The 17,840-nt window shown below is 37.3% G+C and overlaps 1 protein-coding gene across 1 annotated transcript in view; it reads right to left on the reverse strand.

The window, feature by feature from the left end:
* Positions 1-17,840, reverse strand: part of SV2C (synaptic vesicle glycoprotein 2C) — an 85,653-nt gene that overhangs the window by 43,269 nt on the left and 24,544 nt on the right. The window contains exon 3 of the mRNA XM_086629163.1: positions 6,040-6,191. Coding sequence (XP_086485289.1) covers positions 6,040-6,191 — 152 coding nt within the window. The remainder of the gene's footprint in view (positions 1-6,039; positions 6,192-17,840) is intronic.

The following is a 17,840-nucleotide window of genomic DNA, read 5'->3' on the forward strand; positions in this document are numbered from 1 at the left end:
TTCTAGCAAAATGTCTGGCTTCTAGTCCTTCATCTTAGTAACAAAGCCATTATTTAACCTTTTAATTTCCACAAAAATAAATGCTGACAAACAGGAAAGGATCCACTTTTTCCTTATATTGTCTAACACATGTACTATGTAACATTTATGTACTGGGGAACAATTTGTCATCTTGGAATAATCATCACCACAGAAGAGTGCAACCTTTTGACTCCACTTTGCTAATGCAATAAACTCCTGTCTCCTCATAATGGGAGGAGACAAGCAGGCTAGACTGAAATCTCTGTACGTCCACACTTGCAGCTCCTACCACTCAGAAGGATCTGGTTCTGCTCATCAGAAGTGCTGGAAGATGGATGGCTCCTAAGATCCTTCTGCTTTTATTGCTAATCAAGTAGTCACCATGCCCCATAACCCCACTGATAAAATATAGCATTGGTAAAGGACTTTTTATCCCAATACTGCTGCTTCCACATGTCACTGAGAAACCATTTAGCCTAACAAAACCAGATAGAATAAGGGAGTTGGATGTTTTTCTGACTTGATTGCCACTGAACAGCTTTAGTCCATCATATTCTCAGTTTAGTCTGCCGCAGGCTGAGAGATTAACTCCTCCATTAACACTGCCTGGTGCTGTACGTGCTCTGAGTTGCACAGTGAGTCAGTAGCTCTCCACCTCCTCATCCGCATAGCTGCTGCTTGCAGCTCTGCTTACCTCCTTGCCTATTTTACTACAGTTTAGATCACAATGGTTTCGCATAGAAAAGGATTTTATTGCCGTTTTGAATGTTTACCTTTTTTTATCTCCAACAGGACAACACAAGAACAAAGCAAACATGACAATAGAAAATATTACAGAAACTGTTCTTGAGCCATCTACATAAAAGGTGACAGAAAGATCTTTTTATTGCCAGTAAAGTTAATTTATTCAGGTGAATTGATCTGCTTCACCTCGACAATCATCTTCTACACACTGAGAAATGTTGTTCAGGCCACTTTGCAAGGCACTTACTCAAAAGAAAAACAGATTGGTCCACTCTAATCACAATTACATTCAGTTAGAAAAAGAAGCCTTTTATGGACTTTTATGCCTACGAAAAGACTTATCTACTTATGGAAAGTAGAATTAAGAATGCAATGAGTCTCTTAAACTATTGAAGACAGGCTGTGGTTTAATGTGCCCTTAAAATCCTACAGTGATGGAAATGCTATAACTGCATTTGGCAGTTTATTACATCCGTATTTAAAACTTAACTTCTTTCCTATCTGAGCTAAATTCCAGTTTCTGCCATTTAAGCTGATTTAAGCATATTGGCAGGAGAAAGGTAAAAGGTGATGATCTTCAGAGAAAAGTAGGAGCAAATATATTCAATAAACCAGGAAAAGAATACAAAATTTCCAGTAGGAGACATAATTAAACATTTTAAAAGTAAAGTTAACATTAATCTTCTAAATACAAGTTTTTGCAAAGTTTGAACGCTTCTATGTCTGCGTTTTTAAGTTCTGTGTTACTATAAAAAATATATTCTCTTTTAAAAATATTTTAAAAATTAAATATTCAGAAAAAAAAATCTTCTTTCGTTTAGTAAAATTCTAATGACTGGAGTAGAAATGTAATTTGTAACTTGTCCTTTTTCAGTCGTAGGACAAAACCCCAGTTGTTTGCAGATGCAATGGAAAAATCTGCTCAAATAGCCAACAAGTTAAAACTTCTCTGCTTACACCTAGAGAGACACATTACAGCTAGGCAAGAGATGATTTCAATTTTGAAATTGAATATTTTTTCCTTAGATTCCTTATTCTACATCTTTCTCTTCCATATTTGTGTTCCCTGAATGATGCTAAATACCTCTCTTATGAACACAATTAGATGGTCCTCAATTAAGTGGGGAAAAAAGACTCTACTGATGAAAAATTAATAGTTTAAATGAAAATTTGTTATGCAACATCTGAATAAAATGTTTAAACTAAAGACTTAAATCTGCTTTTTGCTTTGAGTGTTTTAGAAAGTAGTATGTTTCCTATTTCCTTGATTCTGTATTATTAATTTTGTAGTCTTTTAGTGAATAATCTAGCCTAATTTAATTGGAATTTGATGGATATATAGAGAAGTAACTTCTCTGCCTCTGATTGTACATGGAGATTTGTTCACTAAAGCTGCTGGACATAGTTGTCTCCTCTATCCCCTGGTAAATACCAGAAGGGCTGGAGTGATCAGAAGCCTGATCTAGTTGGAGATATCCCTGTTCCTTGCAGGGGGGTTGGACTAGATGACCTTTGAAGGTCCCTTCCAGCCCTAACCATTCTATGATTCCTGAGCAACCTGAGTGTGGGGAAAGCTTCAGATTTCAAGTGCAGCTTATCTGTAGCAGCCTAGACACCTGCACCACTCTATTCTCTGCCTTGCAATCTAATATATTTTTCCCCATGTATTTCCCCTTCTTGCTCAGGAATAAGATTTAGAAATCAAAGAGGTCAATATTTGGTTGTCACTAAGAAAAATACTCTAGGGAATGTTTCAAATTTTGAAAGGTTTTTCTGTAGCTTATGAAGCTGGAAAAGGCTTGTACACATCACATATGCAAAATACAAAACTACACAGAACACCAAAACTCATGGGTTAAATATACTGAAATCCTTATCCGGCTTCCCCTCATTTTTAATTTGAAGCTATGATATAATAAAAATCAAACCTGATTTTCAAAAATAATACACGTGTACAGTAGGTATTTTTTTTTTAAGAACTGATAATTTTATAACTTTTTTTTATTATTATTAAAGGCCCAAATTGACTAAACCATCTTGCATATTCTGCTTGAACAGTCCTCAGACTAACACATAAATTTGTTGTATCAAAATGGTAATATATCACTACCTGGATTTTAAACTGGAATGTAATTTCTCACTTTTAAGATTTTTTGTTATTTGAAAAATGAATCTTCTAAAGAATATTGTAATACACATTTGATACATTTGACAGTTTTTAAAGTAATCTACTTTGAAACATGATGCTAAATTTAAAATTGCACTTTCAAAATTATTTATAAAACGGTAATTATCCTTCCTATCCATCCTGATCTAAGTAGTGCATAAAGCAATTTCTTTGTAGTAGCCTAATCTGGGACTTTTACTGCCAAGATGTTTCTTCTCGTAGCGTCTCCATGACCTGAACTCCTCTTTTGGAGACCCTGAACAAGTCTACATCTGTTTTCAATTTTTAAACAAAAGCCAGCAGCTGTGGAATTCAAGAAGCCCTGATACAGAGATGCTTGTCTTCCAGGTGATATTAGCCTTTCTGTATGTGGTCACTGCAGCACTACGTTACGCTGATTCCTCTCTTAACAACATGCTGATGCCAAGGCAACTGTTACCTTCCCTTTATTTTGCGTTTCAGAGCGTTACTCAGGTTTCAGACACTCTTGTGCTGCTTGAGCAGAAACAGAGATAACTGTTACATATACAGAATGTAATCTTTGTTTTCTCACAGAAAGATAGAGCTAGAAGTTCAACGGGTAAACTGGTGTAGACAGCTTCACTGGCTGCCTTGGGCTAGATAATGTATACTGGCTGTGAATCTAGGACTTTAAAAAGTAGCTTATATAAGAGCCAGTACAAACGAAAGGAATACACTTGTAAAAGGGGGAGAAAAAAAATTCTACAAAATTATTTTACTCTGTTGGTCTGATATTTTTCATAATTCCACTATGCTCAATGGCAGTTTACTGCTTTTCGACAGGTGCAACCTCATTCACTGCCATTGAGTAACTTCTCAGTTCAGCTGGGAATAATCAACTATATTTAGTCCTCGTGTGAGAAGCAGAGAGCCCAGAAATCCTATGCAGTATATACATGAGGCTTAGCAGTGGGTGGGCTGCTTTGTTTGTAATTATGTTTTGCTTCCTGGACAGTGGAGATGTGAATGATGAGAAGGACTGGAAGCGATTTTGCGAAAAAAATCTGTATTTTGCCTAATTTGGGCAAAATAATTCCATGGAAACCATGTAGAAATTTTAAAAGAGAAAATACCACTACAAGAGCCTCCTCACGCGTGCACGTGATACAAAGGATGCGGAGATCTGTGCTGGTATTTGCCTGACCTGGAAAGTTTCCAGGAGGGTACAACAATGTGTGACTGCAGTCTCCCAAGTGCCGAAGCAAGGTTTGCCTGGGGAGCCCCTGGCAGTACCTGGGAGCTCAGCACAGCATCATAACAATGAAGCATTTTGCCCCCGGTCCTGAGCTGCGGTGATTCCACTTTTGTACTAGGAACCAATACACAGGTTTTAAACTTCACAACGTAACAAAAAAGTCTGATTTAAAGTGAAGATAATGTTAAGATCTCAACAAAACTCATAAATACGCTCTGTTTAATTTTGACAAAATGATGTGTAAACGCACTTCTTTTCCTGTGAGAAAGGATTGTTTCTGCTGTGGATACCTTGCTTTTTAGCACTCCTTTGGGCTATTATATCTTTCTTCATTATGCTGCAAAGGGAGTGATTTATATGGCTAATACTGAATGATACTGTCTTTTAAAATCAATTTTTATATTCTTTGCCTTAAGGGATTTCATAAATATTTTTGCAGAAGAACACAAAGAAAGAAAATCAGAACACCATGGCTTTTTGTTGCTGATATTCTTCCACTGCTAAAGAAAGAAGAAAAGTTTTCCCTCTAGTGCCACTGCTTCAGTATAAGGAAGTATATTATTATTCATTGAGATATACTGCCATGTGACGCTTAAAAGCACCTCATTAAAGGTTATTGACTTATTTATAAAGTCTACAATGAAATTAGATAACTGATGTAAATCAGTCTGTCATAATGTTTGTGTATTCCTCTGAAAGATAAAGAAAATAAAAATCCATAGGAAAGCAAAAAGTACTTGGCATCAAGAGCAATTTACTAATTGGAAGAAAAATAAATTGTCCACATTGTGCCTTGTCAGCAAAAATTCCTCTCTTTGATTCCAGCAATTCAAGCCAAAAGACAAGCTTGAACACATAGATTAAGGTTGCGTGTACTGGACTCTAAAATTAATTTTAATGCAACAGTCTATATATTTGATTAGTCTGCACGATTATAATTTGTTTCTGGACAGTACTGCTTCCTAATGTTCCCATCACTTTGGGCAAACCTTAGGAAGCTGTTCTCTCTTTCACAATCCAACTGTGATAAACCTCATTACTTGGCTAGAGAAAGCTGCTTTGGATGCCAGCTAACTCACAATGCTGCTTTACTTGTCTTGAGGGGTGCCAGGGAGAAGTGCTTGCAGAGGCTGATTTTTAAGAATCCCTGAGCAGTCTCAGCAACCCTCGAGACCTGTGAGCACTTGACTCTTTTACAAGGCAAGCCCAGGAGACTAAGAATTTAATCCCTACCTCCATATAATATTTAACCCTGTCAGGGCAGTAAAGAGCTCTTTCACGAAGTGGCTTATATTGGATGTGTGTGTAACTTCAGCCATTGCCAGTTTTCTGTCTTATTTGCCCTTAACTCATCCCTACAGCATTTAAGTGCAATCTGTTCGATTTATCTATTTTAGCACCACTAAAAAGATCTACTGAGAATGAAACATTAAGCACAGCTTTATATTCCGAACTAGCACTGCAAACGTTGATAGCCCTTTCTCTTCTTTCTCAAGAATGTATAATTGACATTTTATCTCTGTATCAAACAAACAAAGCGAGCACAAATTTGACAATCAGAAATCTAAAATTTATTTTCTCTGATTCAAGTCTTCACATCACCTATTTTCTCCAGATTCAACAATAACACCAATTATATTTTCATATGTCTGAGTTTCTAGTGAAGAATCTGACTAAACACGGGTATTGGCTAGTTTTTGCACCTTTTAATGTATTGTTTATTTAAGGTACAACCTATTCTCTTTGTTTCCAACCGAAGAACTAAATATTTTTCTTAACAGCAGAGTCAGTATTTTGAGAACAGGCATGAACTCCTCTCTTTAAACTATACTTCAAGAGCTTTACTTTCATACTAGAAGAGCTGCAAATCACAAGGAGATGTTTTTCTTACCATAGTGAGGAATTATTGCCCAAGCCATTGCAGAAGCATAGATGCCGCCAATCATCCAAAACATACAGAGCCAACTCAGGTGTTCACCTCGTTTCTCCCGAGCAAGCACTTCCGAAAAATAGGAGAACACTGTCGGCACAGCTCCACCAATCCTAAAAGGAGGTACAGATCATGGATTAAGCAAGAGAGCAACAGCTAGTTGAAGTTTGATCAAGCCCATCGCTGCAGTCATTGAAAACTCAAACTACAAGCAGCCTTTCTGTCACGACTGTTTTGTTCTCAAATTGCACCATGTATTCACAAGTTTTGACACAGTTTTTATCAAATATTTCCATGCAAACTCTGTGTACAATTTGTGTAATTCAGTGTTTCAAGGGTATTGTCAATGTACCAGCCACTGGAACAGAAACCAGCACAAAGTTTCACCATTACGAAAATCCTGAAATCATAGCAGTCTACAGACAAGTGTAAAAATGCATTCCTTTTAACTGATGATATTACTCATTTTCACAAAAAATGATAGATATTTCTCTAAGTCTTATCTCCCATAAGTACTAATGGTACTAATATTTTTCATTTCACTTATATTTAATAAGAAGTTCTATTCAGCTACAGTATGTGATTTGCTAAGTCCAGGCTGGTTTTATACTTAAGTTTTTTATGAAAATCCTATGCATTCATATTATATTTCATTTTTCACATGGTAAAAATAAACACTGTCTTAAGTCTAGTTGAACAGCAAAAAAAAAGAGCTCAACTTGGTTTTGCAAAAATTGGAGTAACTTAAATTATGTATCATTTTCAGTACCAGCTTCTGGATCATCTTTTACTGTCTTTACCTCTTCACTACCAATGCAAGCTGTCAAATGTTCCACAACAGGACAAGCCTTTGTGGATTTTATTTTTCCTGCTGAAGAAAATGCCTGTGAAACTTGAAGAGATATTCTCACACCCAGATTACATACTTTTAAGAGTATCTTGCATGGTGTGACAAAACCAGCACACACGGTTTGAATATTTAACTGAATTTTAAAGATAAATGCATATTTTTTCTGTCATCTGGGAGCTGCCAAACTGGGAGCAAAAAGAAGGAAGCTTGAAACAGATTAAAGCAAATGCTAAAACTGAAAACATGAATACATAAATGGTATTTCACTCCTAAGAAAATTCAATGCCATAGCAATGCAGTTTATTTTCAGACGTCTTCAGGCACAGGGGTGAAATAGTGGATGGAGCTGTTTTATTTGTTTAGAGGTCTGCTGTTTTGTCACTTCCTTCTAGACAGCTCTTCATAATGTACTGCTGGTCAACTCTTAGCTTTACAACGAATGTTTGCCATAGTTGAGCCTGTTAGCTCTTACACTCTCTGCTGATTCTCCAAAGGTTTAGACCTCCTAACTTTTGTTAGATATACAGCTAGCAAGGGCTGTATCTCATTTCTTCTCATGGGTGAAAACACTAAAATCCTCCACTAGTGAACTGCCCTGTCATAGGCAACAGGACTGTTGTTCTCAGAGGTTCTTCTGGAAGCCCAGGGTGAGGAATGCTGGAAGGGGCATTGATCAAGGGTGGAATCACAGCTCATTGTGCTGTGATGGGGAATTCCTGCTTCCTCAGTGGTGCTATGGACTGAAGGCTCTCTGATTCCCAAAGTGTAAGCGAATTACAGCTACAATTTCTTATCCTCCAGGACTCAGGCACAGCTTTGAGTTGCACTCCTACAATGTTGTCCAAATACAGTACTCATGGATCTAATTAGATTTCTTCTGCTAATGTTGAAAATTCAATAGCAGAACTAGAAACAAGGTCTTCCTCTTTCCTGCCTAAGCTGGAAAGTGTTGATGAGGAATTGTAAGTGCCCACTTCCAAGAAGACCTAAATTAATAGTTTGCTCATGGCATGGATGACAGTATCATTCATGCAATAACACCCTACCTAAAAAGAATAATTTTTGGTCAGTCAGTGCTTTTTTTCTCTGCCTGTTTCTGCTCATTAAAGAAAGTATAGAGATTGGTAAATAAATATACATTTGGTAATTTTTCTGTTCTATTGTCCAATCTATTCTTCTAAATTTACCATTTTCTTCATTTCATATGTTTTTTTCACGAAGTACAGTCTTCTCTTTATTTTATAATGCAGTTTCTTTGGTAGTAAATATAGCCTGAAACCATCTGTGCTATATAGCCCAATTAATAATAAATGACATTTAACACTCTAATAGCTTTCCTATTGCAAAGTGCTTGAAAACTTTCTCTATAAATGGTTCATTTCAGGCAAATACAGTTCTCATGTTTATGAAATTCAAGACTCAGCATACAATCTTCTTGAAATATCCCTTAAATCTCCTAGACTGGAATTCTGATGAAGTGGGGCTTGTGTAGGGTTTCCAATGGGTGGAGTAAGTCATGTATGCATAGGTCATACAAATGTTTAGGAAATTGGTGGATGATTCAAGTGGAAAGAACATACGCTATCTGAAAGTCATAAAATGTACAGAGATTTTGACCAAAGGCAGCAAAAAAGGCATCTCCTACCTGTCAGCATGAAGCAACTGTACCATGGAGGATGGGAGATCGATACTACTTTAGTATTTAAAACTGATCCAGGTGAGTTGACTCATATGCTATGTCCTAAAGGTCCTGCAATGCTGCAGAAGCATTGTCTGTACTGACCAATTTAATACAGCAACTTTTCTAACAAATAGAACTTTTAGACATGTAAGAGGAATTCTGGAGCCAGTAAACCAAAATGTTTATTTAGGATGCGCAAATAGACAGAAAAAAAATTAATCATCTTTGGGAAAAAAATAAAACAAGTTTTTTGCTTCATCTGATGTGATTAAGTTGACATTTTCGGTGAGTTCTCCAACAGGCTAAGAAAAGCTTAAAAGTCCACATACTATGTTCATATTGATCAAACAGTGAAAATAACTTGTCTGCTATCTAAAGAAGAAATAGAGGATGCATTTTTGTCATACAGACAACAGCTGCTATTTAGAGTTGTAGGTCCCTGTTTCATAGCAACTGTGTAGTAAAGTGTGTTGTGCACTTCTTCGCACCTTAAACGTGTGAATGAAAAACTTACTTCTCAGCTGGTTACATTTTTCCTTTTGGCCTCATGAACGTGCTAAATAATACTGCTAAAAGCTTTTAGCATACCAGTACCTTTTTGCTCTTCCTATGTCACCAAGCCATTACAATGACTAAAAAACTATTATGGAAATTTTAGAGAGGCTAATCAACAGCTGAATTGGAGGAGAGAGGAGGGAGATGGAGAAGAAGCATCCTTCTGCAGAAGACTTTTCTTTGGCTCTTATGCTGGACAATCTCAGGGTGGCAGTACCCACACCTCCGCTCCCTAAAACTTGCTCCCAAATGCAGAGCCAATGACAGCAGAAAGGGAGAACAGGAAGAGTTACAGCTGTTACCACATCAAACAACAATGAGGAAACTCCTTAGAAACTGTGTGGACCTAGAGAACATTTTTAAGGAGCAAAGAAATTTCTGTTTGACTCTAGCAGAATTTTAATGTATGTTTGGTACCACAGTCATTTACTATTACAGAACTAATGTGGTGTCTGGTAAACTGAACTTTGCTAGCAGAAGTATAAAGTACCTCTCAAAGACTTGGGCAAGAGAAGATCAGAGCAACTTTGTCTTCTCGCATCACTCTTTTGTGAGGGTTTTTCACAGACCTCAGCAGCTATTGCACATTATGAATTAATTCATCAAATATTCATATTAAAAAAATCCCACCATATCACCCAACTGCTGCAAGGAAGAATGCACTTTCTATGGTAAGAATAATCCTAAGCTAGATCCCACCTTCACTTACACTCGTATAAGCCCTTAATAATTCAGTGGCATCAGTTGAGCCCTTCCATATTTACGTGGAAGGAACAGAATTTGATCCTCAATATTTTTGTACTACAAGTTTGAAAGCAGACTGCCTCTTTGGTATCCCACTAACGTGTGAAATGGATGGTGGCATGCACAGGAGTGAATTCCAAATAAAATCAAAGGCACAGTTGCCATGGATTTTAAAGTAGGAAGACTTCCTCTTTGGTTTATGGGAAATGCAAACACTATTGTCCCACAGGACACAGTATTAAGTCTGCTTCTTGCAATGAACTGGTTTCACACAGTGGACTGTTTGCTCTTACTGTGTTTATAAGTTATGTGGCTCATGCTCATTTGTAGAAAAGAATTTGATATATGAAATTAGTCTTCTCTTCACATGTCTGCACATATAGATGAAAAACCTGTGAAAACTGCTGACGAGAAAAATGTTTATTGTAAAAGATGAGAAGGATTTTAACTTTCTTAAATACAAATGAATCAAGCAAATTGAAGTTTTTACATCTTATCAGTTATTCTGTATGTTATTTGTTCAATCATCATAGACAAAGCGATGGACATCTCTAACTTGTTATCCACAGACCACGGTGGGCAGTCCATGCATTACTTACGGAATGGTCAGAAAAAGTATCTATGAGGTGCAAACATATTTTGAGTATGTACAAATTAACTATACAGGGGTTTTATATCTCCATTGGAAGATTAAGTAGAGTCTGAACTTTTTTTTAAAGAAATTAAAAAACCACTGGTCTAAACCTCTGAGATGATGATCATGAGTGACAACTGTCTCCAGAATAAAAGACTCTGTAATGAGGCACAGCCTAATACCAGCAGGAGGCAAAGCTTTTTTGAGCTTGGCTCAAGACCATAAAATAAACTCTCTCGGTCTATAAGCATCAGTCTCTGCACCTAAAACAACAGGATTCATTCCTTCATCCTTGTCTTTTTTTAATAAATATGTAGGAATATATGCAAGAACAACACTTACTAAACAGTAGGAGCCTTTTGCTACTACACATATTGCTCCACATGTGGAGAAAACGGCATCATAAATGTCAGTCAAAAGAATGACAAATGTCAGTCATGATCTTTTTGAGATATTTTTCATCTGCTATAATAAACCCCATCAGAAGTAGACAGACCAAGAAAAGAGTGCGCAATTTTCTTTATGTATTTTCACAGAAATGTATGATTTGATTGGAAGAAAATACCAATTAATCAGCATATTGTTATCCTTTTTGGTGCAAAAGGTGAGGCAGTTTTGGAGCCTTATGGCTTACTTTTGTTTGGACAAAAAGCTAATGAATGAACATGTTATTCAGTACCATCCTGGTTATAGAGAATGTACATACTCTGCCCCCAAATACTTTTTTCACTTTCACTTCTTATTCTGGTTTTTTTTTTCAAGATTATGTTCTTAATATCTTTCTAGCTACTTTTGTAGGTTTTGGCTACTTCTTTCTGTCTGCATTTGCTTATATACAGACTCATACACACAGAGTCCTCTGCTGTCTGGTATCTAGGCCCTGCAGCTGAATTTAGTCTCTACTGAAAGCCATCACCTACATAGTTCACCTTCCACTCAGCTTGCATATGGCATGTGTTTTGGGTGGTGGTTCATATTTGCTCAGTTCTGTTAATTCAAAAAAAGAGTTGTAATGTTTCTTGTGTTTATTCACAAAGAAGAGTGGCTCCTTATCCAACATTTTGATATGATTTTAATTTTTTTCTAAGATTAAAAGAGAACAGCAGTTATTCAGAGGAAATGACATATACAGACTACGAATACAGAAATAAACAATTGATATAATCCCATTTTTCAGCAAAAGAGGTTTCAATTTCTGACCCCAGAAAATTGCTCAAACTGAAAGCTATGCTTTTATAATGTTATTTCTGTACACTGTTCATGTTTGTTCTGTGAAATTATGGGGAGGGGGAAACTAAGAGGATATTTAAGTGATGCACCCTAGAAGAGTAGGATTCAGTGAAACAAACAATAAGCTAAGGTACATTTGCACTTTCTTTGTCACAAAGAAAGATGATAAATGTCTGCTAATCTATCTTCAGAGCTGTGATTTATCACAACAGATTTTGGCAACTGCACAGTGTGGCAGCTGGGATGAAAACACTTCCACAAGGCATTCAGGTACCTCTGGCTTCAGATAGAAGCCTTTCTTTATCTGCAGGTTCACTAGCCAATCTTCAAATGCAAAATCATGCAAAGAATAGAGATAATGAGGAAGAAAACCCTTTCAGAATACTAAATGCACAAGGCAGGATAGTGTTCTTCTGAAATATCTTGTTTTCTTCCCTTTAAAACTTGGACAATATCAAGACTAAAAATAAAGACAGTATCTATGCGAGATGGCATTTGCAAGTTGTCACCTTATTATTCAAAATTTGTTAGAAAGTGATAAAGCTCAAAACACAGATTCAATGTTACACTCCTGACATTTGGAAACAGCCTGCCTTCTGTCCAATTGCACGGACTCTTCCCTCTTATTAATTGTTCTCTACCCCCAATACCGCAAGTTTCATTGAAAAACGTCTCTGCTGTTTTCCTTTCAGAACTATCATTAGACTGGTGAAGTATCTAAAAGTGAGCAGCCAGACTGAGTGGTTCTCCTTGCGAATTGCTAGATAAAGCCATACAAAACTACATCACGCTATAGACTAAGCGTTGCTGACAGTTCTACCCATGTTTAAATAGAAGTACCTCTTTGGACTATGTATACTAGAGAAGTTGCCTTTCAGATACATATGTGGCCTGTATGTTATTAATAGCAGGAGAGTCCTTGTGATAAAGATTCATGTGATTATTTACTGAACTCCACAGTACTGTCTGTTCTGATGGAAGCTGAACTGATGAGTAAATAAATCATTGCCGAAATTTATCCAACACTATTTTAAAAAATCAAGTCAAATTTGATGTCAAAATCAAGCATATAATTGCAAAGAATTTGCCTGCTACACTTGTTCAGCTAGATATGTCTTTTGCATTCAGCAAAACTGCTACATAGGACTTCCAAAGGGCAAACTTTGGCCTGTATAGGAGCTTGGCTGACAGAGTCCCTTGGGATGCAATCCTGAAGGGCAAAGGAATCCAGGAAGGCTGGACATTCTTCAAGAAGAAATTCTTCAAGGCACAAGAGCAGGCCGTCCTCATCTGCCAAAAGACGAGCTGGTGGGGAAGAAGACCAGCCTGGCAGAACAGAGAGCTGAGCTCAAGGAAAAAAAGAGAGTTTGTGACTTTTGGAAGAAAGGGTAGGCCATTCAGGAGGACTGTAAGGATGTTGTGAGGTTATATAGGGAGAAAATTAGAAGGGCCAAAGACCAATTAGAACTTAATGTGGATACTGCTGTAAAAGACAATGAAAAAATGTTTCTATAAATACATTAGCAACAAAAGGAGGGCTAAGGAGAATCTCCATCCTTTATTGGATGAGGGGAGAAACACAGTGACAAAGGATGAGGAAAAGGCTGAGGTACTTAATGCCGCCTTTGCTTCAGTATTTAATACTAAAACCAATTGTTCTCTGGGTATCCAGCCCCCTGAGCTGGAAGACAGGGAAGGAGAGCAGAATGAAGCCCCCATAATCCAAGGGGAAATTTTTAGTGACGTGCTACACCACTTAGATGCACACAAGTCTATAGGGCTGGATGGGATACACCCAAGGGTACTGAGGGAGCTGGAGGTTAGCAAACCTGACAGCCATCTACAAGGAGGGTTGAAAGGAGGATCTGGGCAACTACAGGCCTGTCAGTCTGACCTCAGTGCTGGGGAAGGTTATGGAGCAGATCATCTTGAGTGTTATCACGTGGCATGTACAGGACAGCCCCAGTCAGTGTGGGTTTATGAAAGGCAGGTCCTGCTTGACTAACATGATCTCCTTCTATGATAAGGTGAACCGGTTAGTGGAAAAGCTGTGGATGTTGTCTACCTAGAGTTTAGTAAAGCCTTTGATGCCATTTCCCACAGCATTCTCCTGGAGAAAGCGGATGCTCATGGCTTGGACGAGCGTACTCTGCACTGTGTTAAAATCTGACTGGATAGCCAGGCCCAAAGAGTTGTGGTGAATGGCATTAAATCCAGCTGGTGGCCAGTCAGAAGCGGAACTCCTCAGGGATCAGTATGGGGGCGAGTTCTGTTTAATATCTTTATCAGTGATCTGGACAAGGGGATCAAGTGCTTTCTCTGTAAGTTTGCAGACAACACCAAGTTGGGTGGGAATGTTGATCTGCTTGAAGGTAGGAAGGCTCTACAGAGGGATCTGGACAGGCTGGATTGATGGGCCAAGGCCAATTATATGAGGTTCAATAAGGCTGAGTGTCAAGTTCTGCGCTTGGGTGACAACAACCCCATATAACTCTACAGGTTGGAGGAAGAGTGGGTGGAAAGCTGCCTGGCAGAAAAGAACCTGGGGATAGCTAGATGAATATGAGCCAGCAGTGTGCCCAGCTGGCCAAGAAGACCAACAACATCCTGGCTTGTATCAGAAATAACGTGGCCAGCAGGACTAGGGAAGTGATCGTCCTGTTATACTCGGTACTGGTGAGGCTGCACCTTGAATACTGTGTTCAGTTTTAAGCCTCTCACTACAAGAAAGACATTGAAGTGCTGAAGAACAACAACAAAGCTGGTGACAAGTCTGCAGCACAAGTCTTATAAGAAGCAGCTGAGGGACCTGGGGTTGTTTAGCTTGGAAAAATGGAGGCTGCGGGGAGACCTTATTGCTCCTTGTAACTACCTGAAAGAAGGTTGTAGCGAGGTCGGTGTCAGTCTCTTCTCCTAAATGACAAGAGATAGGACAAGAGAAAATAGCCTCAAGTTGTGCCAGGGGAGGTTTAGACCGGATATTAGGAAAAATTTCTTCACTGAAAGAGTGTTGTCAAGCTTTGGAACAGGCTGCCCAGGGAAGTGCTTGATTCACCATACCTGGAGGTATTTAAAAGACATGTAGATACGGCACTTAGGGACACAGATTATTGGTGAACTTGTCATTGTTAGATTTACAGTTGGACTCGATGATCTTAAAGGTCCTTCTCAACCTAAATAATTCTATGATTCTATACTTTTGATTATTTTCTGTCATATGGGCTCTCTACCTTATTTACATGTTTCCCTTATCTAGTCCTTCTCTCCCTTTTGTAGAATCTTTGTTTCCTTGTAAGGATACTATCCTCTCTCCTAACAACCTTAGGAACCACCACTTCCCTTCCAGCTGTCTCAGGTTTACATTAGTCAACATTTACCCACAGTTGAAGCTGCAAGGGCTGGATCAAAGCTATTTGGAAAGCTCAGACCTTGCCAACTGCTTCCTTGGCTTGACTGAGAGGCTTATCTACCCTTTTGGCACAGGCTAACAGCTTTGAAGCCAGTCACCTGCAGAGCTGTTCACTAGCTCACAGTGTAAAAACACTGATAGCCATGAGTGTGAGACAATTGGGAGCTAAAAAGGAATTAGAGGTGGCAGAATTACAACCTTTTGAGGGTGAGAGAACACAAGATGTTTCATCAGAAAGAAGTGAAGCAGGCGAATATGAAAAGCTAAAAGAAAAATACAACATGACACTAAATACTGATGACACACAATTGTAAAAGCGAACTGTTGGTCCAGATCTGAAATTCCTGAAGGTAACTGCTTGCATTGGCCAACCATCTTGTGCTGTGTCCACATGGTCTGTATCTCTGCTGGAACATTTTTACAGTTGTTCTATGTATGGACTGTTTGCATCACCTTTCTGTCTGGATATTAAGAGAACGGGAATATAAAACACTTAAGAGTTTCTTGCCACTACTCATACAAAAGTGGTGGTAAAAGTCACCATGGGTGGATTTGCACAGGCAATCACCTCAAAACTGCTAGTTACAAGAAACTTCATCCACAGTTTTGGATTTTTGCTAACTGTTGATTCCTCACAAGAGTTCGAAGAATTTGGGAAAACATCTAAATGATGAGTTTAGTGCTACTACTACATGAACACCAGCACTCCTTGGCAGATCCCTGTAATGCGGAAGGAGTACCGCAGGTAGCTTTAGAGGTATTTTCTGAGGAAGAATTAAGATAGCTGTCTGAAGGTGAGTCTCAGTTTTAATGAAGTATAGTCTAAAGTCTTCTGGAAAAGAAATACAATATGATAGTACATCTTGAGAGAGACTCTTATTCACAAGGGACAATGGGCAAGGAAAGGGCTTCTCAATAGCTTTTAGTTACATAAGTTAGCCAAATCTAAGCTATATTTCTCAATATTTCTGTGGGTTAGAAGACGAAATTTAGCCAAATTGGCAATTTTAGCAAATTGAAAGAAATCTCTGTAATCTAGACATAATGTCTGGTTTGTAAAAGAGGACACATTAGCATTTTTTACTTTGCTCAAGAAAAATAATCTTTTTCATCCGGGAGCAAACATACGAAGTTGTCTGAAGAATTTTTACACTGTAGTTCATCTCAAGATATTTATTCAGCTAGCTTTTTACTGAATGGAAATTTTGATTACTTTTATTAGTAACATTTGGGCTGGAAAAGCATGATATATTTTCAAAAATTGTATCATCCTTGGTTACTTCAAAGCAACAAAAATGAAATTTGCTGGGATAATACAAGTATATAGTGCACTTTTAAACACTTTATTCTAAATTAAGTTGCAGTATCTAAAAAGCCTGAATCTAAAATTATCTAAATGTATCAAAAATAGTAAACTAATAGCTTAGATTAAATAAATACTTTTTTTTTTTTTTTTGTAACAGAGGTTAGATAAAATTATTTTCACGGTAGCAGTGTCAAATAGGCAACAACATCAGTTCCATTCAAGTTAGCAATGATGCTTTGAGTCCTGTTCTGGTATTAGAGAAAACGTCCTCTGACAATTTCAAGTACAGATCTAACAAGGTGCTTTCTGATGATAAATCTTTGGACATTCCCCCAATGGCTAATGATGAATACAGCTCACAGTTTCTTGTCTAGGTCTTTTTACTTATGTGTCTTAAGCCCTCCTAGTCCTTCGTCAGGCTTTTGGATTCAATTTCCTTTTGAGTTTCGATTTTAGATTAATCAATGGAAGAATCATAGTTATGATATTATTTTCTGTAAAAGGAAATGATTTTGCAGACTGTCCAACGTTTATTCATTCTTTTCATTAGCTTAAGTTCACCTTTCAGATTTTTGTATCCCTCAACGCCCTTTACCCAGCAATATCTCAATATTATTTATACTGGTTTATATTCCAAATCACTTTTTGTATGCAAAATTTTTGTTAGTTTTAGGTTTTTCAGATGCAAAAAAAAATATTTGAAGGCATTTTTTCCCCCTGAGCAATTTACTTCTACAAACATATTTTGAATGCAAAAGAATCTGAGAAGAATCTATTTTATAATACTTTTTATACATAAAATCTTCTATTAAATACTGGTTTTATTTTTCATGCTTCTTAATCTATTTTTATATTATCTAGAAGATAGCAGACCAGTTTAAACTCTGTACACCTAAAATATTTTATATCTTTTGAATACTTCTTAATATTTTTTAAATTTTTAATTATATGAAATTGTCTAGATTACTCTCTGCTCCTTCAGAAAGCTCTTCTCCAAACTGAATAAAAATACAATATTGCCATTAAAACATATTATTCTGTTCTTTGCCTAACATTATTCCTATTTCTTATTTGGGCTCTTTCATTCACACAAAATTACTGGAACAAAGCCTCCTCCCTTGGTAATAAAGATATATATCAGAGTCTTTCACTAAGAAAGAGGAACTAAAATCTAATGTCCAAGAACCGGACCTCTGAAATAAGGAGAGGTTATAAAGAGAAATTAAGTTGAATTTCTATTCCCATTCAACTGACAGAACTTTTTCACTTGAGCAAGACATGGGATGTAGTAAAGAACCCAATAAATGTTCAAGATTTAATTTAACCCTTTAAGCAAATTTCCTGTCATATTGC

This window comes from Tauraco erythrolophus, chromosome Z (genome assembly GCF_009769465.1).
Source record: "Tauraco erythrolophus isolate bTauEry1 chromosome Z, bTauEry1.pri, whole genome shotgun sequence".
In the NCBI taxonomy this organism is placed as follows: Eukaryota; Metazoa; Chordata; class Aves; order Musophagiformes; family Musophagidae; genus Tauraco; species Tauraco erythrolophus.